The sequence below is a fragment of the Sinohyriopsis cumingii genome, chromosome 2, assembly GCF_028554795.1.
Source record: "Sinohyriopsis cumingii isolate HCF-2022 chromosome 2, ASM2855479v2, whole genome shotgun sequence".
Classification (NCBI taxonomy): domain Eukaryota; kingdom Metazoa; phylum Mollusca; class Bivalvia; order Unionida; family Unionidae; genus Sinohyriopsis; species Sinohyriopsis cumingii.
Genome location: NC_142962.1, coordinates 81,959,262 through 81,987,072, shown reverse-complemented (window position 1 = coordinate 81,987,072; position 27,811 = coordinate 81,959,262). Strand labels below are relative to the sequence as shown.

Below are 27,811 nucleotides of genomic sequence, written 5' to 3'. Positions count from 1 at the left end.
TATATTGTTCAAGTGTGTGATCCTTGGTGTGATCAAGTCAGTAATATATTAACAGTGTCGTTTAAGCCAGCAAGCACAACAAACAAACAACAAATCAAACGTGTGAAGATGAACATCGGCTAACAATTTAATAATTGCATTAGGAAAACACAGATTTTAAAGTGCCAATGAGGCCTTTCTACGGGGTTCTTTTTGAATTTATGAATTTAATGAGTAATTTGACCATGCGTAATTTTTGCGGTTTTCAAATTAAAAATTAGAGAAAGCACCTCTAACTTTAAGGATTTATGTAAAATGAAATTATAATTTTTGGACGATTTCAGTGGATAATCGACTTAAAAAATTATACTATTATTGCCAAAAGTTTGGATTTTACGCATCCCGTGTGTACACATTTTGAAGAACAAAGTGTATACACATTTTCAACAACTAATAACACTGAAGATTCATTTCTCATATGTATCTCGGTTTATTTTTTACAATTCTATTCCAACACACAATTACATGTATACACAGTAGAGTGGGTTATGGTCAGATGTAAAAGTTTGCTGTGTTTCATTTTGGAAGCAAACATATTACTCGAAATTATTAGCTTAACATGGTTTCGAAATCACACACAAAAAAAAACGTAAAAATAATATTGCATCCAGAAAAATAACTATTTCCACGTAATCGATATGAAGATTCTATACATCTGAAAGTTTCAGAATCATCATTTCACACTCCATGTTTAGTCGAGGCGAATGAAGATTTAGACAAGATTATAGATTTCTGTTCTTATTTGAATGATCTCAGTACAGAACGTTCAAATACACAACCCACTGTCTTCAGTTTTTGGCTATCAAATCAAGACAAGTCGATACTAAAGTCCAGATACCACAAAACACACGTATTTATTACAGTCATACATTATGGGTACGAATACACCACCCACCCACCCACCCACCCCAAAAAAGAGAAGACCACCACAAACAAACAGAGTTCTCACTTCAGTTAACTATTTACTTAGACCTGCGAGTCTGCAGTTAGTCGAACACAAAAAATATCTTTCTGGTGTGAACATTTTGTTAACCGGAAATTTCTAATAGGCCTAATGGTTAACTCGAATGGTTATTTGGAAAACGGAAATGGACCAAAAACAACTTATTAACCTGCAAATTCATTTTTATTATAAGTAATAATTTAATACAAATTCAAAATACGAGGTAAAATTTATTTTTAATTATGCCTGATGAGTTCATAAACAAAAATTGTTTAAACTTTAGTTTAAATACGTTATGCTCCCTCTATTCACTATTTATGTAGTGGGTTAGTAATTTATTAGTTTTAAAAATCCTGGTGTCACGTGCACTGTATTTATAGGCGTAGCCTTTTTCCCAATAGATAGATAGATAGATAGATAGATAGACTCTTTACTTCTATCCCGTCTGTTTCTGTTGATTCACTTTTATTTTGTATTTTATTCCCTATTATTTTGTCCATGATTAATATTTGTATCTTGTCCCTATTGTTTTTCTTCTTTTCCTTATTATTTTGCATATTTTCCCTAATATTTTTGTTCTGATTAATTGTATTTTTTCCCTATTATTTTGTCTTTGATTAATATTTGTATCTATTCCCTATTATTTTGTCCTTGGTTAACAGTTGTATCTTTTCCGTATTATTTTGTCCATGATTAATATTTGTTTCTTTTCCCTATTATTTTGTCTTTGATTAATATTTGTATCTATTCCCTATTATTTTGTCCACGATTAATATTTGTATCTTTTTCCTATTATTTTGTCCTTGATTAATATTTGTATCTTTTCCCTATTATTATTTTGTCGTTGAATAATATTTGTATCTTTTACTATTATTTTCCCTTGATTAATATTTGTATCTTTTCCCTATTATTTTGTCCATGGTTACTATTTGTATCTTTTCCCTATTATTTTGTCCTTGGTTAATATTTGTATCTTTTTCCTATTATTTTGTCCTTGATTAATATTATTTTGTCATTGATTAATATTTGTATATTTTCCCTATTTTTTGTCCTTGATTAATATTTGTATATTTTCCCTATTATTTTGTCCATGATTAATATTTGTATATTTTCCCTATTATTTTGTCATTGATTAATATTTGTATATTTTCCCTATTTTTTTGTCCTTGATTAATATTTGTATATTTTCCCTATTATTTTGTCCATGATTAATATTTGTATATTTTCCCTATTATTTTGTCATTGATTAATATTTGTATATTTTCCCTATTATTTTGTCCTTGATTAATATTTATATATTTTCCCTATTATTTTGTCCATGATTAATATCTGTATCCCTTCCCTATTATTTTGTCCTTGGTTACCATTTGTATCTTTCAGTTCTAAGTCATTAATGAACATTCACTGCATCAGTAGTATGCATAAGTTGTAGGAAGGGTTTCACATGCAATTTGAAACTCCATTTTTCTTCTTCATCAGATGACAATTGAGTTAAATTATGTATTGCCTTTTGTTTCATGCTTTAATTACTTTACAACTAAATCTTGTAAACATAACAGTATTACACAGATTGATATGTGCAAGCCTTTGCCAGAGTACTCAGGAAAGATTTTGAACTCTTGTGCTCTGGCAAATATTGGAACATATTGAACCATGCATGATCCATTTATATGGGGTTTATTTTACATTAAAGGTCAAACGATGGAATACATTTGCGAACACATACAAAATTAAGGATTTGGTCTTCGATGAGATATGGAGATGTACCATTACAAATTATCTTTCATTCAGATATGGAAATGTACTATATTACAAATTATCTTTCATTCAGATATGGAAATGTACTATATTACAAATTATCTTTCATTCAGATATGGAAATGTACCATTACAAATTATCTTTCATTCTGATATGGAAATGTACTATTACAAATTATCTTTCATTCAGATATGGAAATGTACTATTGCAAATTATCTTTCATTCAGATATGGAAATGTACTATTACAAATTATCTTTCATTCAGATATGGAAATGTACTATTACAAATTGTCTTTCATTCAGATATGGAAATGTACCATTGTAAATTATCTTTTATTCAGATTATAGAAATTTACCATTACAAATTACAAATAATTTGAATGATCTAGTTTAGTCGGTTGTTTTCTAAAGGCCTGTCAGTGATTATATCATGCCGTGGAAATGGGGGCTAAGATCCTTTATCAAAGAGGCACCGAGTCTGTGCTGGACGAGTATCGAAACCATAACATATGGATTACGAGTACGACTTTCTACAAAATGAGTTACTCCGATTCCGTCTTTATTTAGTACTAGCTGTTACAAATGGGTATCTTGTGCTCGTGTTACTGATACTATTGCTGGTAAAGATGTTAATGCCATGAAACGCTTGTACATAATATACATACTTTTCAATGCGCGGTGAAAATAAAGCGTGTTATGTTCGATTCTGTTGTATCTACCTCCAGTCTGGTCATATGATTGCGAAATAGTGGAATTAAATGTGATTTTTCAAAAAAGGAAATTAATCTTGGCGCATATAAACTGTGTAAAAGACCAACAACTCACTATCATGTTTCACGATGAAGAACCAAACGGTTATACCCACAAAAGCAGAGCAGCTTAGTAAAGGACTCTTTAGTGGTTTTGTTTTTGTAGGTTCGATGCCTTTTTCAGCACATGGCAAGCTCTACATGGCGGTCAGTAAATTTCGGTGAAGGATGAAGGGGGGGGGGGGGCGAAGAACCACCGTCCCACGGGAACCTACAGATAAGCTTTCTCACATAAACAATGGGATGGGGATAAAATAGATGGATGCGAGTCAAACATAGTAAATCGTGAAAATGAGCACTATTTTTTCTTCTTTATTTCTTAGATTGTTCCAACAGCGTCATTTAGCCATGTCGCCAGTAAATGGTTTGTAGGATCACAATATGTGAATGTCTGGTAAATGTTTTCCTTTTTTATATTTTTGGGTTATATAATTTCACATTTAAGGTTTTGCGGGGTTATCAAAACATATAAATAACCGAAAAACGATGTCGATTTTCGGTCAACATTTCGAAGATTTACAGGATTATTGAACATCTCAAGTATTTTCTTTTGGCAATTATACGCTCTATTTGGAGTAACATGCTCAATAAGCCAGTGTCACGGCAAACATGCACAATAAGCTACGGTGGCACGGCAAACATACACAAGAATCCAAAATATCACGGCAGACACGAACAAAAATAAAACAGTGTTAGGGCAAACATACACAGTAAGATAGAGTGTCACGGAATATATTCACGATAAGTCAGAGTGTCAAGGCAAACATACACAGTAAGCCACGGTGTCACGGCAAACATATACAAGAATCCACAATGTCACGGCAGAATTGCACAAATAAAACACAGTATTACGGCAAACATGCCCAATAAACCACAGTGACACGGCAAACAAACACATACAAGCCACAGTGTCATGTCAAACATACACAATAAGCAATAAGCCACAGTGTCACGGAAAATATCCACAAATAAATCACAGTGTCATGTCAAACGTACACATAAAGCCAGTGTCATGGCAAGCATACGCAAGTCACAGTAACACGGCAAACATGCACGAATAAGCCACACTGTCATGGCAAACATGCACAATAAGCAATAAGCCACAGTGTCACGGCAAATATGCACAGATAAATCACAGTGTCACGTCAAACGTACACAATAAGACACTGCCGTGGCAAACATACAGAAAAAGACACGGTGTCATGGCAAACATACAAGTCCCACTAACACGGCAAACATGCACAAATACGCCACATTGTCACGGCAAACATGCACAAATAAGCCACGGTGTTATGGCAAACATATATAAATATACACAGTTCCGGCTAAAAAAGTTTTATTGCACTAATATATATTCTGTTAAAGGATATTTCCCTAACGCTTAAAACAAACACAGTATGTATGTATGTATGTATATATGTATGTATGCATGTATACCTACGTGCGTGCGTGTGTGCGTGCGTGCGTGCGTGCGTACGTACGTACATACATACATGCATGCATGCATACATACATACGTACATAAATACATACATACATGAATGCATGCATACATACATGCATAAATGCATACATACATACATGCATACATGCGTACATACACACACATACATACACACACACACACATACATACATACATACATACATACATACATACATACATACATACATACATACATGGTTTAAATGTCACTTTTAATATATTATTGGCTGTAACATGCTTATGAAATTGAAACGATTGCCTTTCCTAAGAACACAGAGAGGCCGTGGACCAAACATGCCAAGGAACTACGTACATACACACATGTATACATGAATATATTAATATACAATTCAGTGATACATTTGCATATATTTTTCTTAGTATCTCAGTTGTGAAACAATTGATACAGAAGAAAAGCGCATTCGATCTTCATTACTGTGTATTGCGAGATACAAAAAGGTACATAGACGTTTGGATGACAGATTCGGTACCTGTGTAAAAAGATACGTTTGAAGAATTATTCACGCTGGATGAGGACAATAGCTGTCTGAAAATTAAGATTGGTGTGCATGCTAATCAGGAATATAATAGTTTGGGTCCCAGTCCTTACAACTCTTGTCACAAAGAACGTTGGCAAATTTTCGCACCTAGCATCATGTGCAGCATCTGACACGGAAATGGACAATTATTACAAAATAATGAAAAGCCTTTCCTAAGACAAAAGAAGCTTGGCCAAGGCTGACCAATTTGAAACATTTTGGACATATTTTGGGATACCAATTTTCTCTTAATACTTCTGAGTCAATGATAATTTATTTATCATTAAAAGGTTATGATACGACGATAACCACATTCGATTATAGCAAAATCTGTCGATTCAAAGCTTTGTGTATACTAAAGCGCCAATGATTATTCAGTTCTTTTCTCGACGTCGATCATTATTGTACTATATGTGCCTCTTCTTGTACTAGCAAAGTTGAATTAATGAAAATATATTAGAATACTCAAAAGAACCAGAAAACAAATGCTAGATCAAGTATACCCACACTTAACCTGTGAAATTAGTGAACTTGTCTTTTTTGTATTGCTCTTGCAAATTATAAAAAAAAGAGGAGAATGCTACTACTGGAAGAAGAAAAATAAAAGTATTGTCGGCTTCTACCGGATGAACTAGATATTGTTTTAATATTCTCATCTCATATCTATGATAGGCTTTTTGCTGCAACAGTATCACATTCATATTACTTTGATTAAGTGATTATCGGTTCACAAAAATACGTTGCTTCTTTTCATCCGGTAATAATTGGTATTACAACGGTAATTTGCGTCATGACCTGTTCATTTCTTTCTTTTATATTTGTTTTATTTTCGTCCGACTTGTTTTCACGCATGCAATATGGTTCAACCAAGAGTTAACATCTATATATCACTTCAGGCTTTAGTTCCCCGTGTCAAGAAAAAAAAAAAATCCTGTCTGATACCATGTTTAAGGTGTAACTAAGTCATCATAATATTCTAAATGGATAGACACCATACCTATAAAATATGCTAACGTTTTCTTTCTTTTTTTTGTTATTGTATAAATTTAAATTACATATAACTATATTCGCCTGTTTTGTCGTAAACTGTGTATACTTTTTCCACGGTTTTGTCAAATTGATTCCAATTCCAATTTGTTCCAAACGAGTGGCTTTATGTCCAATAGAAATATGATTCTTAGGCAGAGACAGTTCCAGAAATATGTTTAACTGTGTTAGACTTATATTACAATGTCTTCCATTTTTTTAACCTAACTGCTTTATGTGGTGGTGTTGAAAATGTTTCTTTGTTACCTTGAAGAAAGGGAATATTTAAAAGTGCATTTAATTAATTACTTTACATGTTATTTACCTTAGTGTGTCGTAGGAAGCAATTAGTGTAGATTAAATAAAGCTTCTTTTTCTCTAATGGGTAATATTATGACACCGTATAGCACACAAGGTAGAAAATAGAATAATTAATGAAAACGGTGTCATTGTCAGTGTTGATAATTTGATATAAATAATACAGCATGCAGTAAGGGAATTATACTACATAAAAAATTACTATTCGCAATAAGGATCCACCTTGGATAAGTAATGAAATTTATTAAGGCAGCGATAAGTATTGTTAACTATTGTTATTGATCAAGCTAAACGTACTTAAAACCCAAGGCATTGTTTTCTTTTTCTTTTTAAAGAGACAAATGAGGAACTTGATTATTAATGCAGTTAGGAAGTCTAAAAGCAATCGTTATAACAAGCTGATGGAACGAATCAGGTCTTCGCATTATAGCCCGACAGACTCGTGGAAACTTCTTTAGAAATAATAGGGAAACAAACAAGAAAACTTACGAATCATAGACTGTAAATGACACATTCATAACTGCTGACGAAACTGGGGCAACAACGTTTAATGAGTTCACTTCTGAATAATCAACTACAAAATCCTAAAGCTTACCTCGGATGCTTCAAGCAGTCCTACGAAACGTATTTTTTTTTTAAAAATCCCGATCTTGATAATAGTACCAGAGATAAGTACCACAAATATTTTGTACCGTGGACTACCGCGATATTTCTAAACATGTCACGATGCGTACAGTGGTATACCACAATTATCTTAGGGACGAAGAATTTAATAGTCTGGGGTAAGGGCAAGATACTTTTTTGTGAAACTTTCCGTCCATCGGTAGCTGGAATAAATATTGTGCTCTTATTTATAACAAATTAACACCATGTGTTTTGTTCATTATATTATTTGAAGAATAATTAATTATCTTGAGATAAAAGTAAAGAAAATATTTCAACTCAAAAGAAAAGCCCCGCCTCCCTCCAAAAATTAAATTGTCGGTACCTTACATAAGACGAATTTGCTATGTATATGCTAATTGTTGTATAAGTTGTAACATAGAAAACTATAAATTTGAATGATTAAAATTACACTGTAGCTGACATCCTGTGAAAGACATTGTGCTGAGTTTAGAGAGTATTTTGGTAAAAACAGAAATTGTTGACGCTGAATCCTAGCCACTCAATATAACAGGCAGGAAAAACTTTTAATGGGATGACAACAACTGGGCAAAATATTTATCAGAGAGGATTATCAATCATATAACACACTTACTCACAGCAACATATTTACTTGATTTGAAAAATAACAACATCAAAACAGAAAACATCGGCTCTCCTGAAAATCGTAGAATGGTTCATAGTTTTACAAAGAAATATACGTCCTTAATCCATTAGCATACGGTATTAAATGAGTAAACAAACGATATGTTTTAGTTTGTTGTTTTAATCCAAAAACTTTCCAAACTTTGGATTTGGCCTGAATATCTTTCACAACATTCTATTTGGTCACCATGTGTAAAACATGCGATTAAGGATCAGAAAATAAAAAATTTAGCCTAAAGGATTGCTCTCATTTGTAAAAGAGTATGTTCAAGGAATTTTGTCACCATCACTTGAACGTTATTTATTGGTAAGAAAACGAGTTATAATAAATTGTAAATTCTCAGATGTCCGACGCATCAATGCAGGTGTCACTCAGGGGTCCATTTTGGGATCGTCATTATCTTAACTTCTATTCAGTGGTATTATAGACAGCATGGGATAAGTTATTAGACTCTTTGCTGATGACGCAGCATTATATATGACAATCAGATATTAACTGGTGAAATCTTAACTTCAGATGTGGAAAACTGTTATGTATATCTCTGTTTTTAACTCTTGGTACATTATTGTGCCTATATTATGGGTGTATGTGTGTTCATGAATGCAAGTTGTAACGATCATCTATAATCAAGATATTACATTGTTAGTTTTTGTATAAAATTATATTGTAAGGTCTTAAGAGTGTAGATTGCGTAGGATATATGAATAATTGTTAACGTAGATGTTTACGATCATTAATAAAAATATTAATAAAATTATGTTGACACGTTTTGGGTAATTTCTCATTGGCCGGTTGGTTCAGGTGTTTTTTTTTTTTTGTTTTGGGAAGAATTAATTTATTTCCCATTGGATGGGTTAGGTCAAGTGTGTTCTTTTACAATTTGGGATAATTGCAAAAAGTCAAGTAACGAGTGGCGCGAAATGCGTATTCACCCCTTTTGCATGAGTGTGGAGCTGGAAAATTTTGTCAGTCGTGTTTCCTATGTTCTTGTTGTAACATCAGTCTTCAGGCGTATGTAATGTTGTGTTTAGATATTATTGTAGAGGAAACATTTGTTTAGACTATTCACTGGAACTACAAAGTGCTCGTCTAAATATTATTCTGGGACTAGTGTGCGTTATTGAAAGGAGTTCTGAACAGTGCCACTTTGATACATAGGCATCGTTGGCAGACCATTACATCTGAGATTTTGAAATTAGCTCGGAAGATTCGATTATTTTGGATTTGAATGGAACTTGCTTAGGATTATTTGGATTCAGTTCATAATACTGTAAGTTCCTCTTACGTTTTCAATTTACAATTTTGAATATTAATTTATTTTTTAAGTTTCACAAAACGTTTTGGCTTTGTTTCTTTCTGTTACTTAGTTTATGACCACATTGTCTAACAAAAAGATACATCATCGGTCCATGATATGCTTGCTTACACTCAATATGGATAAGACACAATGCATATTAATATCACGAAAACAGAACTACAACCACCGTCCGATATTATACATGGCCGGTACAAACATAAACTCTTACATTTACAGACATTTTGATTACTCTGACCACATTCTGGACAATTATACAGTTGAAGAGAAAGAACTACAAAAACAATTGATGTTGAGGCGATAAGAATAATAATAGGTACCATTCCCCTTTACAGCTGTGCCATGGAACTACGTTGGAAATCCGAAACTTTTACCGTCACAAACATAAACTGAATCAGCTATTTACAGTTTACCATGAATTATCTCCTGCAATTCTTCCATATGGATTCAACCTTTAGGTATAGAACATGTTCTGCTAGATGAAGAAGCATCATTCCACCTCCAGTAAGGAGAACAACATTACTGTGTAATTGATCTTTACTCTCTACGATTTAAACAAGGAATTCGTTGCCTGTGGAAATAAGAAATATTGTTTCATTATGATGATGGAATGTCACATTTCATGCATACAGGACTCAAAACAAAGTGTCGTAGTTTAAATTACAATTTATATTGGACTACTATACACCGTACTGTATGTATTTTTCCTGTTGTGAAACAGAGACGGCAAAACACTTTCTTTCAGACTGTCCAAAAATATTCTGATCGGAGAGATCACATTTTATACACAATCCCTTTCGCACTCACAACTCAAGCTCTGTTATCTGAAAAGCCCATTTTCTCTGCATAAAAATAACACGGGTTTAATTTTCTGTCTCTGGAACATTTCTTTTGGAGGATTCGAAGATTAAAGTAGTCAATATAAGTCACAACCGTTCCTTTTGCATAATCTTTGTTTAAATTGATTTCCTCCTTCCGTAATAAATAAATCTCATTGATGCTCCTGTGCATTACTGATTTCTTTATGCACGACGGATAGATTTTTGTGCATGGACCGATTATACATACATACATACATACATATATATATATATATATATATATATATATATATATATATATATATATATATATATATATATATATATATATATATATATATATATATATATATATTCTCTGACTATGATCATGTAAGTATTATTTCAGGAGCGCAAGACGGGATTTTTTTTAAAGTGTAAAATTTAAATCTTATCTTAAATTACAGGATTTTTACATAAGATTTATAGTTCATGTGCAAGAGAGACAGATGAAAAAATGGTAGACATACAGGCGGATATATATCTGTAGTAAAATGTCGTCTAGTCTTCCACCAAGAAGTTTGCTGAGTCAACTACGTAATGCATAAGGCGGGGAACAGTAAATTTTAGAATTCTACCATGACATATTGCATCTGCCATAATTTGTTTAACATGTGGTCTTTCCGGTCCTGGTTTTATGTAGATGCTACTTAATTAATGGAAGAAAAATTATAATACCACAATTACATAATTATTTTTAGGAACAAGACATCACATTAATTCATGCATACGTACTCACATAAGAAAGTCCACGACAGTATGCACTCAGAAAAAAATACATTTCTGTCATTAAAAATGTACTTAGCTGTTTTTGGCTTAGCATAAACATTGCCATAAATAATAAAAAATCAATAAATTGATCAGTCAGGCAATATCAGATGTATTTTCGACATCATTACTCTACTTAATTAAGCATCAACAATTATTAAATATTGAATATTATATCAGATAAAAGCCCAAAGTCTACAACTATTGCAAATCCAATACACATACATGAAGTATATATAACTATTAAATACATTAAATTCAATACACACCTAAAGTGACTCCAACTACATTAAATCCATTACACGCGCAAAGTGTCTAAAACTATAAAATACATTCAATCCGATACACACCTGAAGTATCTACAATATGGTGGCCCATCATATTCAAGACCGTGGCCCACATGCGCCAAAAAAATAAAGTTCGTGAGCCATACATGACATATTTTAAATAATTATATCATGCTCTAATTATAGAACTTAAGTTTTGTATGAACACGGGCCACCAAAAAAATTACCCACAGGCCAGTTTGGACCAATCGATCTACAACTATTAAATGTATTAAGCCCAATACACACATTATGTATCTAAAATGATTAAATGTATTACACCCAATACACACATTAATTATCTACAACTATTAAATGTATTAAACTCAATACACACATTAAGTATATACAACTATTAAATCAGTTAAATCCGATACACACACGAAGTGCCTACAATCCGACACACACCTGAAATATCTACAATTATTAATACATTTAATCCGATACACACCTGAAATATCTACAACTATTAAATACGTTAAAGCTGATATACTATTCTGAGCCACATTTCTGAGAAATTTCCACATTTCATAAAATTTAAAGTTGTAGAAATTAAAATACCTTGAAACTGTAAAAGTTAACACTTTTATTTGTTTTTAAAATGCGTCATCACATACTCAATGCTGTGAGTGTATCGTTTGAGAGAACTAGTTATTGAAGTACACCTTAAACATGATTTTGTGGATGCCGCCTTATTAAGGCCGGACAACCGTAATGATCTTTTTTCTATGGAATCGGATCTTTATTACTGATTAATTAATCAAGCGCCATTGATAAAGCTTTTTTTCTTTCTTCAGAAAAATATATCGAAAATACTGAACCTGTCGTTTTGTTATCGAAAATGTGAAATTTGACCTTTGATCAAAACATATTGAGTGAAACTTTATCAGACTACCGCTTTACATACTTATGAAGGTGCAAGTTTTTAAATAAAAAAAAACATTGTTATTTTTAAGATAAATGTCTTTTTTCAAGCAATTCAGCAACATCCCCAAATGTAAGCCAGATCAAAATCCTGATTTAATTTTCGTTTAACAGTGTCAGGTACTTACCATAAAAACTTGTTAATAATATTTAATACTGTAGTTATTTTGTCTGAGAAAATGGATAGTATATATTTATACTTATGTTACCTTAGCCGAATAAATGTAAAACAATTTTATTTAAGTTGTGGACTGTAATTAGTGTGAAATCAATAGGTAATTTTCAAAGCATTGCATTGCCATGTGCTATTTTATTTGTCTTTTGAGAGGGTTACCGTTAAAATATTTTTATATTTCTTACATTTGTCACAAAATTAGAATAATTTCACCTTGAGAACTAAAAGGATAATATATAAAAAGTTTTCCATCTGATTTTCACATTTTAATATATTTATTGAATGTCTTTTCAAGTTCCACAAAATTCATCCGGATTTATGATAAAAATTTTTGGAGTTTTAAAATAATTACATCCATATAAAATATTATTGTTTTTTTTAATTTATAAGCCAATTTTGTTGATGTGTTTCGACGGATTAAGGGATTAATAATTGTATCCCTTATTTAAAATTATTTTTAGCTTTTCTTTCTTGTCATTTTTATCTTTGTTATTTAATTCTCAGTTCTGTTGTTTTCTTAATAAAAAAATTTAAATCGGACATTTCACAAATGTCTTTCCTCTTTTTTATAAAGGCTCACTTGTAGAAGTTTTTGCAAGTCGTGCGATTTCAGGATCCAACTTGTGAGATTTTTCGTTCCATATTCACAAATGCAAGCACGCAAAGCTGCTAAATTATCAAAAACATGTTCACAGAATTCAATTTCGGAGTTAAAAACGACAATTGCAAACAGTCAAGTTTGTTCCACGATGACCAAGATAAGAATTATATAATTCAATTGAAAATTTGTATTTTTTTCATTCTAAGTAAAGATTCTGTATTTGAAAAATTTCTTTGCAACACGGAAAAGGAGATAAATTCAGTTACAACAGTTTCAATAGAAAAATAATTTCGATTGTGTTTTATTAACTAAAACCATAAATTTGCAAGGAAGAACCTATATCTAGTAGCCCCTCATGCTAGTTCACGTGGAAAAATATGATTATTATTTTTGGCAATAAAAGCAAATAGTAAAATAAAGTAACTGACCATATTCTCGAAATATGATTCTCATATAGTATTTAAAATGTACTGAGAGATAAGCAAAGTTTGAAAGTAAATTGTAATATTATCTCATAAATATCACCATCATCATCGTCGCTATTATTATTATTATTATTATTACAGAGAGGAAGCTATGAGGGAATTACAAGTAAAAACCAAAGGTTTCACGATGGATCCGTCCTGTGCTTTTTGGTAAGAACCTTGTTTTGGTTTGAAAATATTTTATTTCATAGTTGCATCAGCTGACATTGCAAGGATAAGAATGAAAGTTGATGGTTTATACAGTTCCTCTTCTTTAGGTACTCACGTTGTACAGCATGTGTATAAAGTTTGGCAGTTCCTCCTTGTAAAACTCTCATTGTTTGCTACATAAACACTTTTTTATTTGTATATTTGGGGGGGGGGGGGGGTTTGGGGGAGGATAAAATAATAAAGTTGTTGGATTTCGATAAAACATTAATGTATTCCGAATAATTAAAAAGATACTCGGTAACTACATGTGCTTGAATATTGGCCAGAAGAAATATATCATATTTTATCATTACGCATTTTTTTTGTATCTGTCATAGGTCATATTTTCTAATATATATTACTTAATACAACAGAAGATCAGAAAAATATCCATGCAAACCTCGTTTCCTTTAAATGAAAAAATTATACACCTCATGGTATATCACTGATACTGCGTACATACTATGTATATATATATATATATATATATATATATATATATATATATATATATATATATATATATATATATATATATATATATATATATATATATATATATATATATATATACATATATATATATAGTCTTGTGTGTGTGTGTGTGTGTGTGTGTCCTGGTAATATATTTTCTGTTCAACACTTGGATTTCTCTTCAAATAAAAAGAAGTGAAGCTAAACTACCCTTTTGAAAATTATATTACTGTTTGATAAGTCGTCACAGAAGCCTATGTGGTTATAAGAATGGAAACTCGCTTGTAGCCAGTTTGTTAGTTTTTATTTCTTATGTCACGTGGTTAGCCTCGAATAAACAGTAACACAAGAAAGAGTGAAAACAATAAGCTTTGAAAAATACAATAATTTATTTCCCTGAAAAATTCTGTAAAAATGAAACAAATTATGAACTTACGGTCTTAAGAATCATATCCAAAAATAATCCAAGAATAATCCAAGAATAAAATATTTTAAGTCCTAATAACAAAATGTTCTAATGATTTCAAGTTCGAGTCCTGACGAAGAATCCAAGATGGAAGACGATGACATATGCTGAAATCTGTAGTGCTGAAGTTTACAGTTTCTTGTAGAAACAAGAATTATCACTCCGGTTTTGCAAAGCTGACAATTTTTATTTATTTATAAGAACTGTCTTTGATTAAGAATCTCACATGAGCACATGTATTTTCCAGAAAAAAAGATATAATCATTTTTAATCCAAATAATTCGAAATAACTCCAATCCAAGTAATTTGAAATAACTCCAAACAGCCCAACATACAACTTCCACTGTAACAGCCCAGCTTCTACTGAGAATAATTCTCCAAACATATGTTATATCGTCTTCTAAACGTAAACAGGGGGTCACGTGATCCTGTTATCGAAGCTCATAGAAATTAAGTACTTGTTAAAGGTCACGTACCCTGGCGAAAACCAATCATTTTACTCTAAGAAATAAAAAAAATTTAAAATTTTTTTTTATAACTTAAACACGAAGTCCCATCATGACCGTGACAACAACCAATCATTTAAAAAAAAGATTTGTTTACGTGGTTGCTACAAATTTTGAATCAAGGCCAGGATCTAGATCAACACCTGGTGATTATAAAACAAAAAGTCGTGTTCAAACTATTTTCTGAAATAAATATCGTCTCTAGTGAATAAATTTACATTACAGTAGCATGTAATGAAAAAAAAATGTAAACTGACAAACAATTACATTGAAATAAATATATATTTAATCAGATACAATTAAATCAAATATACATAACATATTATTAAACTATTTTAAACATTATACTTGAAACGTTCTGTTTACATTATTCACTTTGTTTACATAATTTGAAGCAATTTTACCTTCGTAGCATCTCTGATAGAAACGAATTACTTCTCTACCCAACCACATATCAATTGTGTTATTTCGATAATTGGCGGAAAAGTCAGAGCAGGGATCTCAAACTCAAATCACCCGGAGGGCCGCGTGAGGGCATTTTCGATGACCCAAGGGCCCCACCACCTTTGTTATCTCTCATGACACCTTGTGACGACAATCATGTTGCGGGCCTCGTGTTTGAGCCCATGGGTTAATGCGTGATCCGAATGACATCATCATTATCATTCTGCCAATCAGAACTCGATTTTTGGACCTGCTTGGTTATTTGAGTAGACGATTTCCAGTACTTGCTGTTTATCCCTGTATTTTGATAGCGGATTACTCTTTCTTGATCGCCATTTTTTGTCTATATTTAAACAGTGGCGTCGCTAGGGGGGTGCGGGGGGTGCGGACAGCACCGGGTGACACCATCTCAGAGGAGTGACACCAAAATGAAAAATTGCAAATTTTACAGAGCACACGCTGCTCGGTCTAGTCGGATTTCATAAGCGGATAACCGATCATAGTCAAATACATGACTAGCAGGCACAGCAGTGGCGTCGCTAGGGGGATGCGGGGGGTGCGGACTGCACCGGGTGACACCATCAGAGGGGGTGACACCAAAATGACATTACTAAGGATTCTGTATGGTCTGTTACAGAAGGAGGACCATGGGGTGACACCATGAGCTATCGCACTGGGTGACACCAACCCGAGTGACGCCACTGTATTTAAGTATGCATCATAAATGTATTCTTACGAATTTTATTTTTACCAAGAGTTATTTTGGCAAGTTCTACAAGTATAGCAATTGAGAATTCAATTAAAGAAGAATGTACCATGAGACCAGAGTAAGCCGACTATTTTCCTCTGCCGGAAACAAGGCTCAAGTCTATTAATATTGTATAATGAATACTACACGAAACGACAATTTATCTAAAAATAATATTTAAAACAATTGGTGGTAAATATACATATGCGAATGATTATGGTTTGCTTAATAAAAACTGATCGAACAATATATCTATTGGCAAAATTCAAGCTTAAGTTTCTTTGAATACTGAGAATTATGTCAGTTTGTTAGAGTTTTCCTCTCTTTTGTATTATGGCACGAGTTCTGGGAGATTTTGCAACACACCACTCGTGCCACTCAGAATCATTACAAGTGTGTATGGAATGGTTTTACAGATATTACAGGTAAATCTTGTTTAAAGAAATCATCAAGATTATTGTATTGTTTTGCAGCCTTTTCTGCATGTAAAACAAAGGGGAAAAGGTCCGTTCAAATTAATTTTTTAATAAATATTTGACCTTTAACCCTTTCCCAATGACACCACGGGAAGGATCATTAAATCACACCCTTGTTTCGGATAGGCCGCCATCGTACGAATTTCAACCCAGCTGTTTAGAATGATATTTTGTTACAGACAGACAAATAGACACTCTTTCCGACAAGGGGATAACAAATATATGCTTTTATGCAAGTGTCCGTGTGATTTGAAATTTATGAAACAAGTTGAATAATAGTATATGTTTCAAGCTGTATAGCCTGACGCACGTTCCTGTACTTCTTCACGGTGAACTACTAATAATTAGAGAAAAATTAAATCTCGCATTCTTGCTGGTACATCTATGACAAAAACACATGATGAAAAATCTGAACGACCTTTCTAAACCATGTATTAAAAATTTACTACTGCTTATGCGGAATTTATATTTTATTTTGTGCAGTTTATTCTACCCTTTCTCCATAGTTAACAAATATAAAATGCTAAAGGGTTTAATTTGAAAAGAACTAAAACCCACCCTAAGTCGAAAATACAACGCAAACTAATTTGGCTCTTCAAGACATCTTTTTGAAATAAAAAACCAAATTCCAGCTTTGGAACCATTATATAATTTTATGCCAGCATATTGATTTGATTACTAAACGTGTCACGTATCCACTACTTTCAAGAAGCAAATTTAGCATTTAATGTTCACTTTTTTCAAGAGCATAGAAGTCTCATTAAGATTGGGTAGATGCATACATACATACATATGTATCATACATACACACACACACACACACACACACACACATATATATATATATATATATATATATATATATATATATATATATATATATATATATATATATATATATATATGCGCATGCATGCATGCATGCAGACAGACAGACAGACGACAGACAGACATACGTACATACATACATCATACATTGTCGCTGAATTTTGCATGACAGCGCCATGTATGACTGTTTATCTCTTTTATTTTTATCACTACCGTAAGAAATTGTTATATCTCAAACAAGCATACTTCTTTAATTATTGAGAATTGAATTGTTATTATTCATATCAAGCGAAATAAAAAAAATAAAATAACTACAGAAGTACAATCACTATATTAGGTCCTGATCTTTTTGTTATTTATCACCTGCAAATATTGTCAGTTTTAATGCTGCTCGGATTCAATCTAATACAGTGATGAATTGGATTAAGGTTCACACCTTGTGATGATTTTGTCTTGTTTGTGAGAAGTGATATATTTTCCGCATGTGAACATTTTATTCGCTTTGCTTCGATTTATTTCCTCACAAAACTCGCGAAATTCAAAATATCCAAAGGACAGATGGTTGTGTTATTCCACGTGGATTTACAAGTCGCCAAACACGGTGTTTTATTTTGTATTCAGCATGTATTGAGTAAAACGTGATACAGTTGATATGTAGTGGTAACTGGGGTTCTATGGCAATTTGAAGAAGGGTCAATATAGAAACGTACATTTCGGAGAATGGTCAATTCATAGAGGAAACATTTCGGAGATCGACAATTTGGAGATCTTGAGCAATAAATTAAACGATAGAGAAGTTGGATAAAAATGGGAGGTGATTTAACAAGACTCACACCTAAAAACGGGCTTTAATGGATTGATTTTTTTAGAAACGTCTGTGGGTAAAGCATAGGAAATAAGAATCGTGTACGAAGAGGCTACAGATTTGGAGATAAGTTACACGACAACATATACCTGAATAAAAGAAATCGATTTTATTTGTTAGAACACCATTTTCAACTCCAGCATAAGAAAATAATGGATACATTGTTTTATGTTTAGTAACTACAGCAGCAATATATATTGTATTTCAAAAATCAAAACGTAATATTTGTACTGGTATAAGTCTCTCTTCTATTTTACTTACTCTTTCTTTTCACGAACTTGTTCTCTGTCTTGGTCACTTTTGCTCTAATTTTAATAGCTATTGTAATACTCAACGCTCCTGTTTCTGTGTTTAATTTAGTTTTATGTCTTTCGTTTTTCCTTCTATGTCTGATTTGACTGTATTCATTCCTTCGATTAATATTAAAGTATTTATATATCATTGCGTAAAAAAATTAAAATTATTTTTGTTGTTAAATTTTGCTCAATATTATTAAAATCTTCTCTTAATTATGTTACCTTTTTGTCTAATTAATCAGTACTTTCTTATATAGCACCGATATTATTAACAAACTCCCTTTTAGCGTACGTTTTGTAGAACTTTTTGCACGGTAACTCTCTGCTTACTGTTTAAGCAACAAGTTCATTTAGAAACGTTTGATCATCTGTCAATTTTATTTTTTCATTTTAGTCAGTAATAGATAAAACGCAAGTACTTCAGTAGAACGGGTCATAGCTTCACTCACATTTTTGTTGTTTCTGTTTTCATCACTCTTTAATTATTTCTGCTCAATCATCCTTTCTTACAACTGTCAGGAATTATTAGCAGGCAGTTTAAATTGATCACCTGATTTAAAGTCATCGGCTAGTTTCTTAGTATCTTAATCATTCTGTTTCTTGAATTCTTTCTGTAATTGTTCGCGTTGAGATTGTGGAGTGCTAGTATTGTAATTCTCCAGCGACTTTTTAGTTTCCTCACCATCAATCTGTAAGGCATGTATCTCACTGTTTCTGCTGTTATCAGATGGTCGTGTGTTTGTTGCATATTTGGAATTTCAACAATCTGTCTCTAACAGTTTCTAAAGCCTGTAAAGCACCGGATGTAACATTTATTCTCCTGGTAAATCAGTACTTAGCATCTACAATTTTCTTGTGATCGCATATTTGCTATAAGAATTTTTATATTTTTGTTGCTTTTTCATTTCAGTTTGTTCTATTATTCTCAAATTACTGTCTACTATGTCTCCCCATGTCTTTGTGTCCCTTAAATTGTTGTACTCTAAAATCGTATGCGAGACAGCTCTTTTTTGTGCAAACTGCGTAGTATCCGTTAATTTGTCAGGATCAGCCAAATTTGTAACAGATTTCCTCACTGTTTATTGATTGATCTAGTGACTTCTTCTCTTCTTCAACTGGTTTACTTAAGTTTTGGGCAAAACCATGGCAGTACTGAAAGGCTGTGGGTAGTACATAGGAAAGAAACCATTTATCACCCATAGGGAGGCCGCATTTTCTTTCCATATCTTATTCTTACACAACTGTAATTTGTTCTCAGTTTGGACTTTTTCTGTTGCTTGCTTGAGGCGGTTCGTTATGCAAGTCATATATGGAATCAGCTCCTTCCAGAGCACTTCTACCAGGCCTGGCCTGATTTATTTTGTACTCATGTTGGATCATTTAGCCTTTTATTTAACAATGTGTCAGGTGTTTCCAATTGCATGTACTCTGCGCAAGATCAGCACCTTCCGGCGCCTTTCAAACTGATCTGGGTAGCTCCATTTTACGCTAACTTACCAATTTAACTTACTTAGTTTGAACATTTCTTGAAACTTTTCTTGCAGTGTTTTATGCTACTTTTACGCGTTAAGCTTTGGATACTAAGACGTTACTCAATTATATCTGTAATCTGTTTTAGGCGGATACCAAGTCTTGATCCCTCCACCATTGTTTTACAAATACAACAACTATACTAACTGAGCTATTGAAGTCAGTTGTTATTGTACTTTCTTGTCTACGTGAAGATTGATTTTCATTTCCTGGTTAAAACATTGCCGATTTCTTTCGCAGCAATGTGCTTGTAGAATATAAAAGTGCCTGTATTTTTCAAGTGGCGAGCCAGCTTTTTTAAACAATATTAGTGAGTAAGATTTTTTTTGTTTTAAATGTTAAAAGTTGTTATCGGATAATCATGGACCTAGACGAGTGATTTGTTTTTTTTTAAAAATTGTAAAAGGTGCGGGGTTGTGTTTTAGTGAGATTTGTTTGACTTACTAAAATTGTTGTATTGTGAGTGAATGATCTATGAAATATGTGTATAATGCACTAGAACATGAAGGAGTTAAAGTATGGACTTCGTGGTATTCGTACCGATCACAAAATCACTTTATAGCTCTGAAGTGGCTGACCAATATACCCCTAGAAAAGATGGCATTTGTGTCTTCACGCAGTAGTATTTCGGTGGGCCAATTTAGAAAAATCACAATGACACATAGTTTTTGGGTCTTAGGCTAATAAAGGTTACCTTGCCACAAACCATTTTTACTTTTAAATTAATGTTTACTGTCACAAGAAAAACTAATCTCACCATCATGTGTTTATGTGAATTTTAATCACTCCCGACTTTCCTGTGTTAGCTTTAAATCACGGCCGATTGAGACAATTTGTTCAGTGTTTAATAATCCAGAACATGACAGACAAAAAAAAACTGGGTGAGGTGCTACTTTATTGTATTTGGTGCGTTACGTCGTTTACGCAAAATATTGCGTATATCAAAGTTAGATGCAAACTCTTACCTTAAATGAAACGTGTTTTTAGTTCGTTTTTAAGACAGCAGTGCCATATTTTGTCAGCCATTTTATGTTCAGCAATGTTTTCACAAACGACGAGCGCACTAAACACACAGAGGTAGTAACTAATTTTTCGGTTGGTTTTACAGTCTGATTGGTTCTGATTTCTTCAAATACTCTGAACAATTATTCTGACTGGCTGAAGCATTGCCTTTGCCATAAAACGCAAAGTATTCCACATGATTCTGATGTGGGCTACTGGTGTGTAATACCTGCGTTAAGTATAATATGCAATGAAATATAAAATTTGATGATCTGTTCTAATTTTGCAATTTTCCCTCAATACCTGAAAAGATGCCTTCAGGAATAATCAAACTCAGAAACGTTCATTTTGTTTGCCACAGATTGGTTCGTATTACTAACATAGATATCACTGGATGCCAAATTAGAAAGAAAGCATAGGCATCAAATTTGACAAATTCCGGTATTTTTCAAAACCAGTCATATCTATTTAGGCTTGATGGGATTGCGGACTAGATGTAATATTTACTGACCTCCGAAATTGAAGAGCGTCACAAGGCGCAAAAACTACTCACCTCCAAAACTGAAGATTTGACAACGGAAGTGCTCCAACGAGCATTGTCAGTTTTACGTTTGGCAAAAATGCACGTAAACACGTTGTTACAGAGGATTTTACTAAGTTCAAATTATAATCAAGATATATATTAGATTAACCTTTGCATCTCATCAACAAAATACATAATGGGGACATTGGTTTGTAAGTACTTTTTTAGATTCTTAACATCATACGTGTCCGTCAAGCTGGTCGTCGTAGGGGTAGTATCCAAGACTGGACAGTAAATCGCCAGATGTTTACTTAATGGCGATGATGCAGAGTTGGGTTGCATTTTATAATTTTAATGTGTCTCAAGACTTATTTAGCCAGGTGTCGGGATTCTCGCGACTTTTTGTTTCATCATTCAGAACATATCGGACTTTCCTGATGGTATTGCATAAAAAGCCAAGGGGTTCCAAATGCTTGTTTTACTATGTATAATGCATAAGAGTAATTTTAAATAGAAGTGTTATTACATTTTTATCAAAGTTCTTGATGCTGCCGCAAATCAGTACTTGTGATCAGATACGTATAATATTCTATTTAAACAGTTTTAATGAAATTTTACAATTGTTCTTATGTGATCTATTAAGAGTTGTCTGTCTTTTAAGGAATGAGTAAAATTCAAACTGCACAAATTCAATGATACCAATTCAAGCCCATGTCATACTTTTGCATATTTACACACGTATAATAGAACCTCAGATAGTAACACGAGTCGACATAAGGTCATATAAAACAAAGAAATTATGTCATAGAAAACCCAATGTATACCAAGATCATTAAATTTCACTATTTTGCAGTTTTATTTACTGAAACCAATGAATTTCGTCTTATGCTATAAATAGCCTCTTATTTGTGCGCATGTCAAGTGAAATGTATACAATTCCCTTAATAATTTTAATACTGATCTCGCCAAGGCAACATTATTACACGAGTCTGATATATAGTTCATATAAAATTAGCACGCATGTAAGATCCTCTATGCATGTTATGTCTCATGTGATAAATTCAGACCAATAAACGTTCTTGGCATATCTATATCTATATATATATATATATATATATATATATATATATATATATATATACATTCCTCTCGTTAAAAGGGACCTGCAGTATGTCAGTATGGTCATTATCCAATCCTTCCCAGCACGCCCCCTCCCCACCAACACACACAGGCACATTTTTTTTTAAAGCTATTGCAATCTTTCCGATTTAAGTCATACGTGGTTACTTATACTCTTCCTAGAGATAAGCACTCTCAAATTTTCCTGAAAGTTGGCACCTCTTTATATCAGCTTGGTCTGTTAATGCTGTTCCCAGAGTCTAACTGACCCCTGACGGCCAATCGTTTTGTCTGGGGCTTGAATTAGGTCTAGTGCCCGGATGAAATGTATGAAGTATGAGATAAGAAGGAGCACAAATGCATTTTGTTTGGGATTAGTAACGGAATATGTCTTCAAATGATTTTAATTTGATACACATCTGTTTGAAAATTATCTACTAGTATCATCTGCTTTTTGTTTGCACTGACTGGGAAATTTCTTTATGTCAAGAATTTGGAAATGCTGACAAAGGAAATATATTCTGACATAAAAAAATATATTGGACTGAGAACAAATACCCCTCCTCCCCCCCAATTTATTTTTCCTCAACGGGAAGTGTTTACTTTAGAGGAATCCACCTCCACGGGTATTATCAGGATAAAAACTACCTTAAAGCCATTTTTCTCTGGGGTGGGGCACTAGTCAAGGGCCATTTTCTCATATACTTTAAAATACAAAATGTATATTACAGAGAAATTTATCGCCTAAGCCGATCTTTCTCCCTCAAATGGCCTCTGAGTAGATTTCACGCAGTCTACTCTTGAGTCTGCATGCCTTCGGGTAAAAGTTGCTCTAGAAGTATGCCCCCCCCCCCCCGCTTTCTTGGAACTAATTAATGTACATGTATTGCTTTACTCTCTTCTCTCCAAAGGCAACTCTACATGACTATAACGACTAATTACCATACAGGGACATTTTACTAAGTTTGAAAGGGGTCCCCGGGTGGCTGAGCGATCTAAGAAACTCGTCTTTACAGATTACTCACATCTCACTCGTCTTTACAGATTAATCACATCTCACTACCGCTCCGGCGGCCAAAATGGTTAAAGCGTCCGCCTTGGATGGCAGGAGGTCATGGGTTCAAACCCCGGTCGATTTATACCAAAGACTTATAAAAATGGTACTAACAGCTGTTTCGTTAGGCGCTCAGCATTATGAGCTTAGTATTAGGACGGGTCTGCCTGGTGTCAGGGTAATGTTACTGGGTTGGACATGTATGCGGCATGAAGCCCTAGTGCTAGACATCACTATAAACTGCCACAATGCAGACATCGTAGCGATATGACTGAAAAGTGTTAGGGCTACGTTAATTTTTTATATATAAAAAACAACACACACACACACACATCTCACCTCTGTTCGCGTGGGCTCGAATCACGGTTCGACCAACGTGGCTATGTAGCTTTCCGTGGGTCAGAGGCTCTTCCCTGGTTCTTCCTCCACCAAATAAACAGGACGGCATATATATAGCTTGCTGAAAATGGCGTTAAATAATCAACAAATAAGTCTAAAAATAGCATCTTGAAAGATTCCCAACTTTCTAGAGGTGCTATAACCTTTACTATACCTATGTAGCTGTGTGTCTCACATCATTCACCTATCCACAAATATGTGATATCAACGAAGCGAATATTCAGATTCATTGTTAGTAGTTTGTTCAAGACCGACGTTGACCTAATACAAGTGATATTTGTCATGAACCTGCTTAAAAGTTTCAAAAGCGAATGAAATGTTAAGAATGGTTTCTGCATCGTAACATTTTGTTGCAATATTATTTGATTAAGCATCGTCACAGAATGTTACAGCGTAAATTGATCATGAATCGTAACAGAAAGGCACGGCGTAATTTGATTATGCATCGTAACAGAATGTTAAAGCGTAATTTGATTATGCATCGTAACAGAATGTTAAAGCGTAATTTGATCCTGCATCGTAACAGAATGTCACAACGTACAGAATGTCACAACGTAATTTGATTATGCACCGTAAGAGAATGTCACAGCGTACAGAATGTCACAACGTGATTTGATTATGCATCGTAACAGAATGTCACAAGCAATTTGATTATGCACCTAACAGAATGTCACAGCTTACAGAATGTCACAACGTAATTTGATTATGCAACGTAACAGAATGTTACAACGTTAAAAAAATAACATTTTATTCAGATATAATTATACCAAAGTAGTCAGATAGTGACGGTGCAGCTATTGCGAGATTTGGACCAGTAATACAATATTCGACAAATACACCAATATGCACTAATATACATGGATTACTTTTCGTCATCAGTTTCAACTGTACTGGTCAGAGATCATATGAACTTACGTTATGAACTGTTCTTCGTCGTTCGTCTATCATGTGTCTGTCAGTCGTCGGTCAGTTAGCAAAGTTTGTTTCTCCTAATCTACCTGGAGGATGACACGTCACACGTACCTTCATTTCAAGGTTTAACAGCTCACACGCCCAAAATGGTTGCTGCAGTGGCCGTGTTGAAAATATTGTTATCGCCACTCATCCTGATTTAATGGTCAGATTGACACGGGTTTTTAAATAAAAGACTTTAGCTGTTTAGTTATGACAAAATGAAAGTGGTTCCAATCTGACCTGCAATATGGCTAGCAATGTGGCCATATTGAAATTAATGTTATCACGTCCCCTCTTTAATGAAGAGTCATATTAAAATGGAGTTTTCATTACATTACTTCATATGATGTCTAGTTTATCTGTAATGAAAATGGTGTCCATCTGACGTTCGGTATAGCTGCCTCGATGGCCATATTGAAAATGTTCTGATTTTTCTTTTCTTTTAAATCCATCCTTCTCCACAATGAATGGTCTTAATGACACGGGGTTTTCACTAAAAGAGTTATTAAGATATCGAGCTATTCCTAAATGAACACGATGCTGAGATCGCGTTTGGTTGGACTAGGCGACCATTTTGAAAATTAGTAATCCTTCTCCTTCTAAATGGATGGTCATATCGACATGGACTTTTACTTAAAAGGCTTTATATGAAGTCTAGTTGGCCTTGAATTAAAAAGGTGCGAATCTGACATCCGCCATGGAAGCCATGTTAATATTCTTGTGATTGCTACTCCTTTTTAATGAATGATTTTATCGACATGAAGATTCAATAAAATACTTCTTATGGTGTCTAGTAACGTTGTGATGCCCATCTTAGCCGCTGTGGCATCCGTCTTGAACACACTTGTAACGCTGCTAATTCTGAATGAATGAACTTATCGACATGGTGATTCACCAACAGATTTTTTCTCGTGATGATTGTTTGTTTTAGCGAATCTCAAGTACATCTGATATCTATATTATGGTCACCATGGCTGCGATATTGAAACTATTGTTATCGCTGCTCCTTCTTAATTGATGATTATATCGAGACATAGTTTTACTTAAACACGCCTTATCTCTATACGGTCCGGAAAGAAAATGGTTTCGATCTGACACTCAGTATGGCCGCCTTGCTACCATGTCGTCCACCTTGAACATCTTTTTATTGTCATATCGACATGACATTTTTTCTAAAGGACTTCGTATGGTCGCCATGAAGCCTTCTTGAAAATCTTGTTATCCCTAGTCCAACTAAACGAACGGGCTTCCACTACAAGACTTCGTATGATATTTAGTTCATGGTGGTAAGCTTTTAAATGTTGTAATAACTACTAAAACAGAATTGACAGCCGTGGCGACATGGTGTTGACACTGAGAGACTTCTTATCATATACAGTTCGTCCTAAATAAAAATGGTGTCAATCAGGCCAACAATACTGTTGCCACGGTAACCATCTTACAAAGTTGTTGAAGCAACGTGGGGTTTTCACTGAAAGACTTCATGTGATGTCTAGTTGGTCCTAAATACAAACAGCGCTGATCGATGATGGCCATTTTGAATAAATCTTTTGTATCAGCGCTCCTCCTGAGAAGATGGTCATGTTGACACAGGGTTTTCATTAAAATATGTCTCATTATTTGTATTGGGTCCTAGATAGGCCTATACATAATACCAATGTCACCTCCCACGTTTTAAAATCTCGTAACAGCTTCTTCTCCAAAATGAATGGCTACACCAATAATAACAAAACTAGCATAAGGAAGGAAAGAACCCCACCACCACCACCAACCAACGTTACTTCTAAGCGAATGGTAGATGTGCACGCTGTGCGCGCTGCATTGTGCAAGCATGACGGTGATGTTAGCATTAATGATGGATTTAATATTTTTTTCAAAATTTTGATCTGCTGCGCGGAGAACAATGCAGCTGCGCGGGGATGGCTGAGCAGCTGCGCGGCCGCGCGCGCGCGTTGCTTAGAGGTAACGTTGCCCCAAACACATTTGTCATATCGTTATTTCTATGTCAGTACGACACTGATCTAACCTCTACCGAAACGTAACGGATTTTTGCCATGTTACAGGTCATATGAGCACCATTTTGATTCAGGACCTGCTACATAGTGCTATACTAGTCGACTGGCTATTTGGCTATTGGACCGGCTAATGTGGTTTACAAGCAAGATAACACGAACAAGTATCAGTGGATTTTTACAGTCTGTGCATATAACTGATGAATATGTTGAATAGTGCGCATGAAATGATTATAATTTGGTGGT

The 27,811-nt window shown here is 33.7% G+C and overlaps 1 protein-coding gene across 1 annotated transcript in view; it reads left to right on the top strand.

The window, feature by feature from the left end:
- The window catches only part of LOC149805279 (protein trachealess-like), a 233,496-nt gene that overhangs the window by 26,329 nt on the left and 179,356 nt on the right, over nucleotides 1-27,811 (top strand). Inside the window, exon 2 of the mRNA XM_089949123.1 lies at nucleotides 13,762-13,830. Coding sequence (XP_089805249.1) covers nucleotides 13,762-13,830 — 69 coding nt within the window. The remainder of the gene's footprint in view (nucleotides 1-13,761; nucleotides 13,831-27,811) is intronic.